The sequence below is a fragment of the Ranitomeya variabilis genome, chromosome 3, assembly GCF_051348905.1.
Source record: "Ranitomeya variabilis isolate aRanVar5 chromosome 3, aRanVar5.hap1, whole genome shotgun sequence".
Classification (NCBI taxonomy): Eukaryota; Metazoa; Chordata; class Amphibia; order Anura; family Dendrobatidae; genus Ranitomeya; species Ranitomeya variabilis.
Genome location: NC_135234.1, coordinates 226,338,321 through 226,352,683, shown reverse-complemented (window position 1 = coordinate 226,352,683; position 14,363 = coordinate 226,338,321). Strand labels below are relative to the sequence as shown.

The 14,363-nt window shown below is 45.6% G+C and overlaps 1 protein-coding gene across 1 annotated transcript; it reads right to left on the bottom strand.

The window, feature by feature from the left end:
* Window positions 1–12,533: 12,533 nt before the first annotated feature.
* On the bottom strand, window positions 12,534–13,517 carry LOC143817653 (olfactory receptor class A-like protein 1). Its single transcript, XM_077299146.1, has one exon. The coding sequence runs from the start codon at window positions 13,515–13,517 to the stop codon at window positions 12,534–12,536; it is 984 nt and encodes a 327-aa protein (XP_077155261.1).
* Window positions 13,518–14,363: the final 846 nt, after the last annotated feature.

Sequence of the window (14,363 nt, the reverse complement as noted above, 5' to 3'; positions counted from 1 at the left end):
CCATGAGTCCATGCCAGTTGTCCATTGTACTTGGAGGGATTGCATCTCTCTCTGGCTCCTCATGCCCTGCTGCCAATTCAGCTAAGATAAGTGTCTGTTTTTTTGTCTCTGTGCACACATGCAGTGTGCTTTGCAATTCAGTGCAATTCATTGTGTTTTTGTCCAGCTTAGGCTTTGTTTGGATTTTTCAGTCATGCTGGATTCTCAGGAGATGCAGATATACTTTCTATGTCTTTAGTTAGATGTAGAATATTTGTATTATCTGCTGTCGATATTTTTAGGATTTTAATACTGACCGCTTAGAATTCTATCCTATCCTTTTCTATTTAGCTAGAAGTGCCTCTTTTGCTAAATCCTGTTTTTCTGCCTGCGCGTGTTTTTCCTCTTATACTCACAGTCAATATTTGTGGGGGGCTGCCTATCCTTTGGGGTTCTCCTCTGAGGCAAGATAGAATTCCCATTTCCATCTATAGGGGTATTTAGTCCTCCGGCTGTGTCGAGGTGTCTAGGATGTGTTAGGTACATCCCACGGCTCCTTCTAGTTGCGGTGTTAGTTTAGGGTTTGCGGTCAGTACAGGTACCACCTACTCCTGAGAAAGTCTCTCATGCGGCTCCAAGGTCACCGGATCATAACAGGCCACAGTCCTGTGTGAGCCCAAATGGGGTAGTTAGATAACAAGGGTCAGGACAACAATTCTCTGCCCACGTCAGGGTGCAAGTGTCAGTCCCGTGTGTAGTCTCTCTTGGGGCAAAGCATGTGCATACTCACGGTCACGCAGTGTACGGCACCCAGTTCTCTCTGGCGGTAACTGGACACACACCGCATGTCCCACTCCCCCTGGTCCCCGCTGTTGGCGGTGGGCAATGCTGATCTGCTTGGCGCTGGTGCTGCTGGCTGAAGCCCCACTCTCTGTGGCTGCCTCAACACCCGGTTCAGCTCTGCTCTGTGTACATGGCTCAACCTGGCTATGCTTTGCACGACTCTGCTCTGCAAGGCTCTGCTCTGCACAGCATGGCTCTGCATGGCTCTGCTCTGCACGGCTCTGCTCTGGATGGCTCTCGCTCTCCAGGTTGCTGCTGAGCACACTGCTCATTTCAATGTAGCAGTCCCCATCCTTCAGGCCTGCTGCAGCATTCTCTGGAGGCGGAAGCAGAGCATGCTCCTCAATGCTCTGCACTGGACCCATACTGCCCTGCTTTGCATGCTTTTTCCCTCTTTTCTTCCGCCCCCTCACAGCAGGAAGCCCCTCTATAGATCTTCCCCAGGCAACAGGGGGAGGTCCATCTCACTCAGGCTTCCCCCCAGCAACAGTGGATGCAGGCTCTCCAGCACGCACGTACCTGCTGCCCTGTTGACCTTCTTACAATACCCCTCTCTTTTAGCTCGCCATTCCACGAGCGAGAACTCTTCGTAATCTACTATGCTCTTCTGAGGGCCAATAGATGCCCACAATTTTCACAAGCACTCCTGCCTCTCTGTCTCCATCTTCTGCCAATATGGCTTGCCACCAGGACTCCAAATTTTGGGTAGAGTGGCAGGAATCGGGAGTTCATGCAGGTTCCATGGAGCAGCAATCTTCTGGGTCTGTTCTTCTTCTGAGTCAACATATGGCAGGTTGGGAGATTCCCCCTCTACATCATCCATAGCTGCCGGAGGCAATGTCTCAGGATCTTTTTCCTCTTCACAGTCACTACTTCTGGTGGGGGTACCTCAGGGGCATCTTGCAATTGTTCCAATGGAACAGGGTCCCTTGAGTTGGAGGGCGGCAAACTTTCCACTTCAGAGAACACGATTAGTGGCTCTTCCTTAGCATAAATTGAAACTGTAGGAGCGGGCATCTGAGGAACATGTGTCACATTATCTCCTCTGTCAGGAGCTTGTGGTGTGTGGTTTTACTCTGGTGGACCACTCAGGCAGACGTCCCTTCGTCTCTTGTGGGTTGAATCTCACAGATGGGACCTTCAGATCCAGATAGGAGTTCAACCAGACCCGCCTCCACACGCCTGGACAGCGCAGACATCTCACCATGGACAGTCATCACCTTCTCCATCTCTTTTCGGCGCCTGTTGTCATGGTTCTGTCTGTCTCTAGGTGCGGTTCCTCTTCACTTTTCATACCATCTATCCCAAGGGCAGCGTTCTCTCCAATTATCAGTACCTTTGAAGGGGTGAGCAGTTATCCGCCATCGTCGGTCTCAGGCAGGGCAATTTCTGGTCTGGTGTCCCACTCTTCCGCATGTCCAGCACTTACTTCTGTACCTGTCTGGTGGGCGCTTCCTCTGGATCATCAGACTCTGCAGGAAGCATATCCATCTACGAATGCTCTTCACTCCACATCCTGGAAGCATATTTTTGGGTGGCTGCTGAAGTACTTCTGGTGCTCCGCACCTCTCCTCTAACTCCTTCCATCCTTTGCCATAAATTATCTCGGGGTATGACGCTGGGCTTCAAGATAGCAGCAAGGGTTTTCTTCAGGCCTTCAACTTCTTCCCATATTCTTTGCAGTCCTTGCCATAATTTGTGGGACCCCTTCAGCTCTTCCTCGTTCATGGTGGGTACTCTTCAACAGCGGACCATCCCTGTCAAGGTTGCAACTTGGTCTTCTCGTGTACATGAACTTCACCTCCCACTTCAGTAGACGTCATGCCCGTGTTTGTCTGCAAGCGCTCCTGCAAAGCCTGCCTTAACAGCATGTCTCACAAGCCTGTCACCAACTGATCTCGCTGCACTATGTCAGGTAGTCCTACGCCTGTGCTGTCTTTCATAATAATGGCAGTGTGGATTTCCTGAAGCACATTCATATACTGCATCACAGTTTCACCCTCTCTTTGAATACATCAAAATAAATACATACATAACTCCCCTATGCCTGTGGGGTCCCATGAGTCTCCTCCAGTATCTGCAGTACTTTTTCAAAGGAAAAGGTGTCCCGGGCCCGAAGGGGTGGAAGCACTACAGAGTCCCTGGCTTCACCATCCAAAGCCATTATGGCCACCTCCGCCTCTAATGCCGGGGTCATAGGGTGCATTCTCATCATCCCCCTGACCCATTCTGTCTGGCTCCACAACATGGTGTTACTTCCAGTAAACTTTTTGAGGTTGCTCCACACTGTTCCCAGCGGTATACTGGACCTTCGGGAACCCCCAACCACTTGGTCTGCTGTTATGATCTGGTGGCCTAGGAGCAGCATGAGACGTACTCTGGAGAAGGTGGTACCTGTACTGACCGCAGACCCTGAACTTAACACCGCAACTAGAAGTAGCCGTGGAATGTACCTATCACTCCCTAGACATCTCGACACAGCCGGAGGACTAATTACCCCTAGAGATAGAAAAGGGAAAACTATCTTGCCTCAGAGAAAATCCCCAAAGGATAGACAGCCCCCCACAAATATTGACTGTGAGAGGAGAGGGAAAAAACATACACAGACTGAAATCAGAATTTAGCAAAGGAAGCCACTTCTAGCTAAATAGAAAGGATAGGACAGAGTACTATGCGGTCAGTATTAAAACACTAGAAAATATCCACCACAGAAAATACAAAATCTCCACATCTAACTAAAGATATGGAGGGTATATCTGCATCTCCAGAGATACCAGCTTGACTAAACAAATCCTTATACAGACCAAGCTGGACAAGACAAAAACATGGAAAAGAACTGAACAATAAGGCCCACAGCATGTGGACTGCAAAAATCAAGGCCAGAACTTATCTTTGTTGAAATGAACAGCAAAGCAGGAGAGACCAGGCAGGGATGTGAATCCTCCAGGAACAATGGACAACTGGCACTGACTAAAGGGTCAAGCAAGACTAAATAGCCCAGTCAGAATTGCAAAAAGTGGACACACCTGATGAATGCTGCGATCCAGAGACAGCAGCGCTACCCCTTATAACCACCGAAGGGAGCCCAAGAGCAGAATTCACAACAGTACCCCCCCCTTGAGGAGGAGTCACTGAACCCCCAGGCCGATCCGGACGAGCCAAATGAAAGGCACGAACCAAATCCTCAGCATGAACATCGGAGGCAACAACCCAAGAATTATCCTCCTGGCCATAACCCTTCCATTTGACAAGATACTGAAGCTTCCGCCTCGAAAAACGAGAATCCAAAATCTTCTCAACCACATACTCCAACTCCCCATCAATCAACACCGGGGCAGGAAGATCAACAGAGGGAACAACGGGCACCACATATTTCCGCAACAAAGATCTATGAAAAACATTATGGATGGAAAAAGAGGCTGGAAGGGCCAAACGAAAAGACACTGGATTGATAATCTCAGAAATCCTATAAGGGCCGATAAACCGAGGCTTGAACTTAGGGGAAGAAACCTTCATAGGAACATGACGGGAAGACAACCAGACCAAATCCCCAACCCGAAGCTGGGAACCAACACACCAACGACGGTTAGCAAAACGCTGAGCCCCCTCCTGAGACAACACCAAATTGTCAACAACATGAGGCCAAATTTGCTGCAACCTGTCAACCACAGAGTCCACCCCAGGACAATCAGAAGGCTCAACCTGCCCTGAATAAAAACGAGGATGAAAACCAGAGTTACAAAAGAAGGGTGAAACCAAGGTAGCAGAACTAGCCCGATTATTAAGCGCAAACTCGGCCAATGGCAAGAAAGCCACCCAATCATCCTGATCAGCAGACACAAAGCATCCCAAATAAGTTTCCAAAGTCTGATTAGTTCGCTCGGTTTGGCCATTTGTCTGAGGATGAAATGCGGAAGAAAAAGACAAATCAATGCCCAGCCTAGCACAAAAGGCCCGCCAAAACCTAGAAACAAACTGGGAACCTCTATCGGACACAATATTCTCCGGAATGCCATGCAAATGAACCACATGCTGAAAAAACAACGGAACCAAATCAGAAGAGGAAGGCAATTTAGGCAAAGTACCAAATGAACCATCTTAGAAAACCGGTCACAAACCACCCAGATAACCGACATCCTCTGGGAAACCGGAAGATCCGAAATAAAATCCATAGAAATATGCGTCCAAGGCCTCTCAGGGATCGGCAAAGGCAAAAGCAACCCACTAGTGCGGGAACAGCAAGGCTTGGCCCGCGCACAAGTCCCACAGGACTGCACAAAAGAACGCACATCACATGACAACGAAGGCCACCAAAAGGACCTACCAACCAAATCTCTGGTACCAAAAATCCCAGGATAACCAGCCAACAAAGAACAATGAACTTCAGAAATCACTTTACTAGTCCATCTGTCAGGAACAAACAGTTTCCCCACTGGACAGCAGTCAGGTTTATCAGCCTGAAATTCCTGAAGAACCCGTCGTAAATCAGGGGAGATGGCAGAAAGAATCACCCCTTCCTTCAGAATGCCGACCGGCTCAAGGACCCTAGGAGAATCAGGCAAAAAGCTCCTAGAGAGGACATCAGCCTTAACATTCTTAGAGCCCGGAAGATACGAGACAACAAAATCAAAACGGGAGAAAAACTGGGACCATCGGGCCTGTCTAGGATTCAGCCGTTTGGCAGACTCGAGGTAAATCAGATTCTTATGATCGGTCAAGACCACAATACGGTGCTTGGCCCCCTCAAGCCAATGTCGCCACTCCTCAAATGCCCACTTCATAGCCAACAGCTCACGATTGCCGACATCATAATTGCGTTCCGCAGGCGAAAACTTTCGAGAAAAGAAGGCACACGGTTTCATCAAGGAACCATCAGAATTCCTCTGAGACAAAACGGCCACTGCCCCAATCTCAGAAGTGTCAACCTCAACCTGAAAAGGAAGAGAAACATCCAGCTGATGCAACACAGGGGCAGAAGTAAATCGGCGTTTAAGCTCCTGAAAGGCAGAAACAGCAGCAGAGGACCAATTCGTCACATCAGCGCCTTTCTTTGTCAAATCGGTCAGGGGTTTAACCACACTGGAGAAGTTGGCAATGAAACGGCGATAAAAATTAGCAAAGCCCAAAAATTTCTGAAGGCTCTTCATGGATGTGGGCTGGATCCAATCATGAATGGCCTGAACCTTAACCGGATCCATTTCTATAGATGAGGGAGAAAAAATGAAGCCCAAAAAAGAAACCTTCTGTACTCCAAAGAGGCACTTAGACCCCTTCACAAACAAGGCATTATCACGAAGGATCTGAAATACCATCCTGACTTGTTTCACATGAGACTCCCAATCATCTGAAAAAATCAAAATATCATCCAAATATACATTCATGAATTTATCAAGATAATTCCGAAATATATCATGCATGAAGGACTGAAACACACATAGAGCATTAGAGAGTCCGAATGGCATCACAAGGTATTCAAAATGGCCTCCGGGCATATTAAACGCAGTTTTCCATTCGTCACCCTGCTTAATACGAACAAGATTATAAGCCCCTCGAAGGTCAATCTTAGTAAACCAACTAGCCCCCTTAATCCTAGCAAACAGATCAGAAAGCAAAGGCAAAGGGTATTGGAATTTGACCGTGATCTTATTCAAGAGGTGATAATCAATACAAGGTCTCAAGGAGCCATCCTTCTTGGCAACAAAAAAAAAACCTGCTCCCAATGGTGAAGAAGATGGCCGAATATGCCCCTTCTCCAAAGACTCCTTAACATAGCTCCGCATGGCGGTATGTTCTGGCACAGACAGGTTGAAAAGTCGGCCCTTAGGGAACTTACAGCCTGGAATCAAGTCAATAGCACAATCACAGTCCCTATGCGGTGAAAGGGAACTGGACTTGGGCTCATTGAATACATCCTGGAAATCTGACAAAAACTCAGGAATTTCAGAAGAGGGGGAGGAGGCAATTGACATCAAAGGAACGTCACCATGAACCCCCTGACAACCCCAACTAGTCACAGACATAGATTTCCAATCTAATACCGGATTATGCACCTGTAACCATGGGAAACCCAGCACAATAGCATCATGCAAATTCTGCAACACCAGAAAACGACAATCTTTTTGATGGGCTGGCGCCATGCACATGGTCAGTTGTGTCCAAAACTGAGGTTTATTTTTAGCCAACGGTGTAGCATCAATGCCCCTCAAAGGAATAGGACTCTGCAAAGGCTGCAAGGGGAAACCACAACGTCTGGCAAATTCTAAGTCCATTAAGTTTAAAGCGGCACCAGAATCTACAAACGCCATGACAGAAAATGACGATAATGAGCAGATCAGGGTCACAGATAACAGAAATTTAGGTTGTACAGTACTGATGGTAACGGAACTAGCGATTCTCTTGGTACGCTTAGGGCAATCAGAAATAACATGAGCAGAATCGCCGCAGTAAAAACACAACCTATTCTGACGTCTGAATCCTCAGCTCTACACACAATCCTATCACACTGCATAGGCTCAGGACTCCGCTCGGAAGACAATGCCATAGTGTGCACAACTCTGTGCTCGCGCAAGCGCCGATCAGTCTGAATGGCCAGAGACATGGAATCACTCAGACCAGCAGGTGTGGGGAACCCCACCAGAACATCTTTAGCGGATTCAGAAAGACCCTTTCTGAAAATTGCCGCCAAGGCATCCTCATTCCATTTAGTCAGCACAGACCATTTTCTAAATTTCTGGCAATATGATTCTGCCGCTTCTTGACCCTGACACAGGGCCAACAAGGTCTTCTCAGCATGATCCACTGAATTAGGTTCATCATACAATAACCCAAGCGCCTGGAAAAAGGTGTCTACATTAAGCAAAGCCGGATTCCCAGGTTCCAGGGCAAATGCCCAATCCTGGGGGTCACCACGCAGCAGAGATATAACAATTTTAACCTGCTGGATGGGATCACCAGAGGAACGGGGTTTCAGAGCAAAAAACAGTTTACAGTTATTTTTAAATTCCCCCAAAAACAAATCAGGAGTTGGAATTCTAGGCTCTAAAACCGGAGTCTGAACGATATAATCGGAAATACCCTGTACTCTAGCAGCAAGTTGATCCACACGAGAAGCCAATCCCTGAACATCCATGCCAGCGCCAAACTCCTGAGCCACCCAGAGGTAGAGAGGGAAAAAAAAACACAACAGACTACAGAAAAAAAAAATGGCTCAGCACTTTCCTTCCCTTCTTCTGAGATGCGGTTAACTTATTGTTGGCCAGTTGTACTGTTATGATCTGGTGGCCTAGGAGCAGCATGAGACGTACTCTGGAGAAGGTGGTACCTGTACTGACCGCAGACCCTGAACTTAACACCGCAACTAGAAGTAGCCGTGGAATGTACCTATCACTCCCTAGACATCTCGACACAGCCGGAGGACTAATTACCCCTAGAGATAGAAATGGGAAAACTATCTTGCCTCAGAGAAAATCCCCAAAGGATAGACAGCCCCCCACAAATATTGACTGTGAGAGGAGAGGGAAAAAACATACACAGACTGAAATCAGAATTTAGCAAAGGAGGCCACTTCTAGCTAAATAGAAAGGATAGGACAGAGTACTATGCGGTCAGTATTAAAACACTAGAAAATATCCACCACAGAAAATACAAAATCTCCACATCTAACTAAAGATATGGAGGGTATATCTGCATCTCCAGAGATACCAGCTTGACTAAACAAATCCTTATACAGACCAAGCTGGACAAGACAAAAACATGGAAAAGAACTGAACAATAAGGCCCACAGCATGTGGACTGCAAAAATCAAGGCCAGAACTTATCTTTGTTGAAATGAACAGCAAGGCAGGAGAGACCAGGCAGGGATGTGAATCCTCCAGGAACAATGGACAACTGGCACTGACTAAAGTGTCAAGCAAGACTAAATAGCCCAGTCAGAATTGCAAAAGGTGGACACACCTGATGAATGCTGCGATCCAGAGACAGCAGCGCTACCACTTATAACCACCGGAGGGAGCCCAAGAGCAGAATTCACAACAGTCTGCAACCCCTGCGCCTGTAGACTGCATCCTGCTGACTATGCCAAGAGTAGAAATCACAGGAACGTGGGATGCAGTGATGGATGGGAGGCAGAGCAAGGGTTAACTGGTTTATTTACAGGGGAATACTCCATGAAGGGAGTTAAACAGCATCAATAGCAAAGTGAAGTACAATGGTACAAATAACTAGGGTTGAGCGACTTTTATTTTTATAGGATCGGGTCGGGTTTCACGAAACCCGACTTTCTCAAAAGTCGGGTCGAGCGAAATCGGCCGATCCTATAAAAAAGTCAGGGTCGGGGTCGGCCGAAACACGAAACCCAATGCAGTGCAATGGGATACTATGGTTCCCAGGGTCTGAAGGAAGGAAACTCTCCTTCAGGCCCTGGGATCCATATTAATGTGTAAAATAAAGAATTAAAATAAAAAATATTGATATACTCACCCGTCCGGAGGCCCCTGGACATCACCGCTGGTAACCGGCAGCCTTCTTTGCTTAAAATGAGCGCGTTCAGGGCCTTCCATGACGTCACGGCTTCTGATTGGTCGCGTGCCGCTCATGTGACCGCCACGCGACCAATCACAAGCCGTGATGTAATTCTCAGGTCCTAAATTCCTAATTCTAGGAATTTAGGACCTGAGAATTACGTCACGGCTTGTGATTGGTCGCGTGGCGGTCACATGGCCGGCCGCGACCAATCACAAGCCGTGACGTCATCTAAGGCCCTGAACGCGCTCATTCTTAGGAAGGAAGGCTACCGGAAAGAAGCCGAGGGTGAGTATATTCCTATTAGGTATATACTCACCCTCGGACGCGCCCTGCTTCTTTCCGGCAGCCTTCCTTCTTAAGAATGATCGCGTGAAGGGCCTTAGATGACGTCACGGCTTGTGATTGGTCGAGGCCGCCCATGTGACCGCTCACGCGACCAATCACAAGCCGTGACGTAATTCTCAAGTCCTAAATTCCTAGAATGAGGAATTTAGGACCTGGGAATTACGTCACGGCTTGTGATTGGTCGCGTGGCGGTCACATGAGCGACACGCGACCAATCAGAAGCCGTGACGTCATGGAAGGCCGTAAACGCGCTCATTTTAAGCAAAGAAGGCTGCCGGTTACCAGCGGCAATGTCCAGGGGCCTCCGGAGAGGTGAGTATATCAATATTTTTTATTTTAATTCTTTATTTTACACTTAAATGTGGATTCTGATACCGATTTCCGATATCGCAAACATATCGGAACTCGGTATCGGAATTCCAATACCAGATTCAGAAGATCGCCGACCTCATGGCCGACCCCACACAGGGGTCGGGTCGGGTTTCATGAAACCCGACTTTGCCAAAAGTCGGCGACTTCTGAAAATGGCCGACCCGTTTCGCTCAACCCTACAAATAACGACACTTCGGTAGCAAGAGTATCAGGAAGTCCTAACACTGCAGCTCCTGCAAGCTCAATAGCGCTTGCAACGGCGGACACAGCACCTTTTCCAGGATGGTACTGTAGTCGTTGGTCTTTTTTCTGGTGGCAGTGGTCAGTCTCCGGTACCTTCCACTGCCCCTTGTCCATATACTGTGTGGCCAACAAAACCAAGGGCCACAGTCTTATGCGAGCCCAACGTGGCTCCTTAACTATCTTTACTAGGGTAGTCAGGTAACAAGAGTCAGGAAAACTATTCTCTGCCCAAGTCAGGGCACAAGTGTCAGTCCCGTGTGTGGTCTCTCTTGGGGCAGCACATGTGCGGTACTCACGGTCACGTAGTGTATGGCACCCGGTTCTCTCTGGCTGTCACTGGACACACACAGCATGTCCCGCTCTCCTTTGTCCCCTCTGTTGTCATGCTGATCTGCTTGGCTCTGGTGCTCCCGACTGGAGCACCACTCTCAGTGCCTGCTGCAACACCTGGCTCGGCTCTGCCCTGTATACACGGCTCTACACGGCTCTGCTCTGCTCAGGTCAGCTCTGCACAGCTCTGCACTGCACGGCTCAGCTCTCCAGGTTGCTGATGAGCACTCTACTCCCCTCAATGCAGCAGTACCCATCTTTCAGGCCTGCTGCAGCGCTCTCTGGAGGGGGAAGCAGAGCACGCTCCTCACTGCTCTGTGCTGGCCCCACACTGCCCTGCTTCTTTATCCCTCTTTTCTTCCTCCCCCTCTCACAGCAGGAAGCCTCTCCTCTCTAGAGCTTCCCACAGGCTCACTCAGGCTTCCCCCCGGGAACAGTGGATGCGGCATCTCCAGTTTCAGACCCCGCACGCAGTTACCCGCTGCCTCGACGACCCCCTTACAAGGGCATGAAACTATGTGGTGTCACTGTAGGGATATCATACCCAGGGAAATAACTGTGGGATCCTCTCAATGGAAGTCTTCATGCAGAGACTTTACAGATATCTGTCTGGGATGGTTTAGTGAATCCTGCATTGAGCAGGGGGTTGAACACGATGACCCTTGAGATCCCTTCCAACTCTAACTTTCTATGAACATGTGGGGAGTACTTTGAGGGTTTCATACTGTGGGGGTTCACTGTGAAGGCATCATACTGTGTGGTGGGCAGTGTGGGAGTCTTTTACTACGTTGGGAGTGCTGTGTGGACATCATACTGTGTTGGAAACACAGTGGGGGACATTATAGCGAGCATGTAGTAGGTACTGTGAAGTTAGGTAAGGTTATTGACTGTGAGGATATCATGTTGTTTGTGTGTGTGTGGGGAGTAGTTTTTGGAGCACAGTATTAAATAGAGGAGCATTATACTGTAAGGTATCCATGAAAGATAGTGGGTGAGAACAGTAAGGAACACATGTCTCTCTTCCTGCCTTCAACAGTTGGGAAGTATGCCCTTCTGTGACTATACCAATGTGTCCTGTCTCAGCCTACTGCATTGAATTTTTTTGGGGGGTTCGGAGGGGGTAGCTCAATGCAGACTTTTGCTATGGGAAACCCATGATTTCTATGTACTGCCCTGTACCAGGTATATGCCAAGGACAAGTGTGGCCTGGCTACTTGAAGTCTTTTACATAAATCATAATAACTCATACAGTTATATTACAATCAAAACTTATTTATAATTTAAATTTTAAATCATAAATGTTTATCTTAAATCTACATCTTTACAAATTTATGTAATTTACAACCATATAAATCTCCTCCTTTAATGCGTCCTTCTAAGATGCTTTATGTAATACACATATGTGCAAAGATATATTTGTATTTTATTATATTTCATTTGCAGTATATTATTCATAAAATGAGTAAAATAAAGCATGGCTTAATCATATTATAGCTGGGAAATACTATTTATGAAACAATGTAATATTTGCATAAGTACAGTACTTTCATTTGTAGGAACATTATTTTCTATATTTCAACGTGATTAGGGTTAATTTGGCTCAGTATAAACATGGCATTTAACAAAAGACTACATTAAAGAACGTAAATAGTATGTAAGAGTCCCTTCTGGGAATGTCTTTTTTTTACATTTTATTATTTTAGCGTAAATGTACATTTTTAGAAATAGTGATGATTTCACTGAATTTTTTCTGATGACACATGAAGTCTTTTTGCCCAAACTCAACATTTTTACTTTGGCTGAAATATTTTTTTTATGCAGTAAATGATAAAAAATGTAACCAGATGTTCTGTTATGTATTTGGATTATTTTAACCCTGGAAATCAATTATAAAAATGTTATCCACTACTACTTTTCCATTCCGTAATGGAGTTTACATGTCCATGATCTTCTAAAGAAATTGGATATGGTTTCTGTTTATGTGAACATAACCAATTAAGCTGAAGCTTAGGGTTGGTGGCTATTATTAGTATTGGACTTAAAGCAGCGTATGATGAAGCTAAGAATATCCGAGTATCATTCATGTCTGGACTCACATTTGACAAAGTTAATGTATATATCCACAATGAATTGTCAAGTCCAAATAGTGCCACATACAAAGAAACCAATGAGATGATAGCTATTGAGGCTTTGTAATGCACCATGCGCCTTTGGGACTTTTCCATGGTCATCATTCTTCTCATATTTCTTCCATGGTAAAGCAAGATGAACACCATGTAACTGCTTGAAATAATCATGATGGTGACAAAAATGAAATCGCGAACTGCATAAAACATTCCATTTGTAATATAGGATCTATAATTTATGAAGTCTGCTTCGCAGTAGACCAGATGGAGAGTATACACTGAGGTTGTTCCATTTTTTCTAGCATAGGCATTTAGGACAAAGAAAGGATATGTACAAAGATTAATGATCCAAAAAAACAGAATAATGATCACACATCTTTGATTTACTTTTTGTTTTAGATAAATCCAAATTTGTTTCATTGGTGCAATGAGAATACATTGGTGGCAGCTAAGCAGACAGGTGATGCATATGGACATTGCTCGACTTACTCTGTATGTGTATATGACCAGCTTACACTCAGTGTCATTGAGCAAATTCTCAACACCTAAAGCATTGAGGGACTGCGGTATTATACGTGAAAATAGAACAAAGAAATTGAAGAAACACAAAATTGCCATTATTATGTTGGTAGGAAGGAGTTTTTTCTCAGTGATTCTCACATATGTTAATTGTAAACAGATAAACACGTTTCCTGGGATTCCAATTATGAGCAAAAGCAGAAATCCAAATGCTTTAATAAAAACTCGGAGTTCCATAATGAATATTAGTAACCTACAATAAAACAGGTATTTTTTTTACTTTGTTGTTTATTGGATTTATAGTAAAGTATAAAAAGTATAAAAATACACAGGATGAACAATCAAATATAAAACAATCACAAATCAGCTTATATAAACTTACTGGAATCTGATAAAGAAAGTAGACTAGTAATTAACCTCTTTAGGACATGCATATGACATACAGATAAATCATGTGCAGTGTTCATGCGCTTGATTCTAGTTCGCACACCGAGTCCGCATCTTTTCTGTCTGATAATGGCTGATTTAATCAACCATCATGTGGCTATAGCATCTACAGGGTGGGCCATGTGTATGGATACACCTAAATAAAATGGGAATGGTTGGTGATATCAACTTCCTGTTTGTGGCACATTAGTATATGGGAGGGGGAAAACTTTTCAAGATGGGTGGTGACCATGGTGGCCATTTTGAAGTAGGCCATTTTGCATCCAACTTTATTTTTTCCAATGGGATGAGGGTCATGTGGCAAATCAAACTTATTGAGAATTTCACATGACAAACAATGGTGTACTCGTTGGATCCAAAATGGCTGACTTCAAAATGGCCACCATGGTCACCACCCTTCTTGAAAAGTTTTCCCCTCCCATATACTAATGTGCCACAAACAGGAAGTTGATATCACCAACCATTCCTATTTAATTTAGATGCATCCATATACATGGCCCACCCTGTACTAGGTAGGAATAGTTTGAAAATCTTTCAAGGTGTAGAACATATGGGCTACATCTTGAATATCTTCTGTATACTCTCTTAAATATCTGATTAGACTCCCTTTACCTTCATATTATAGCTAAGAAACCT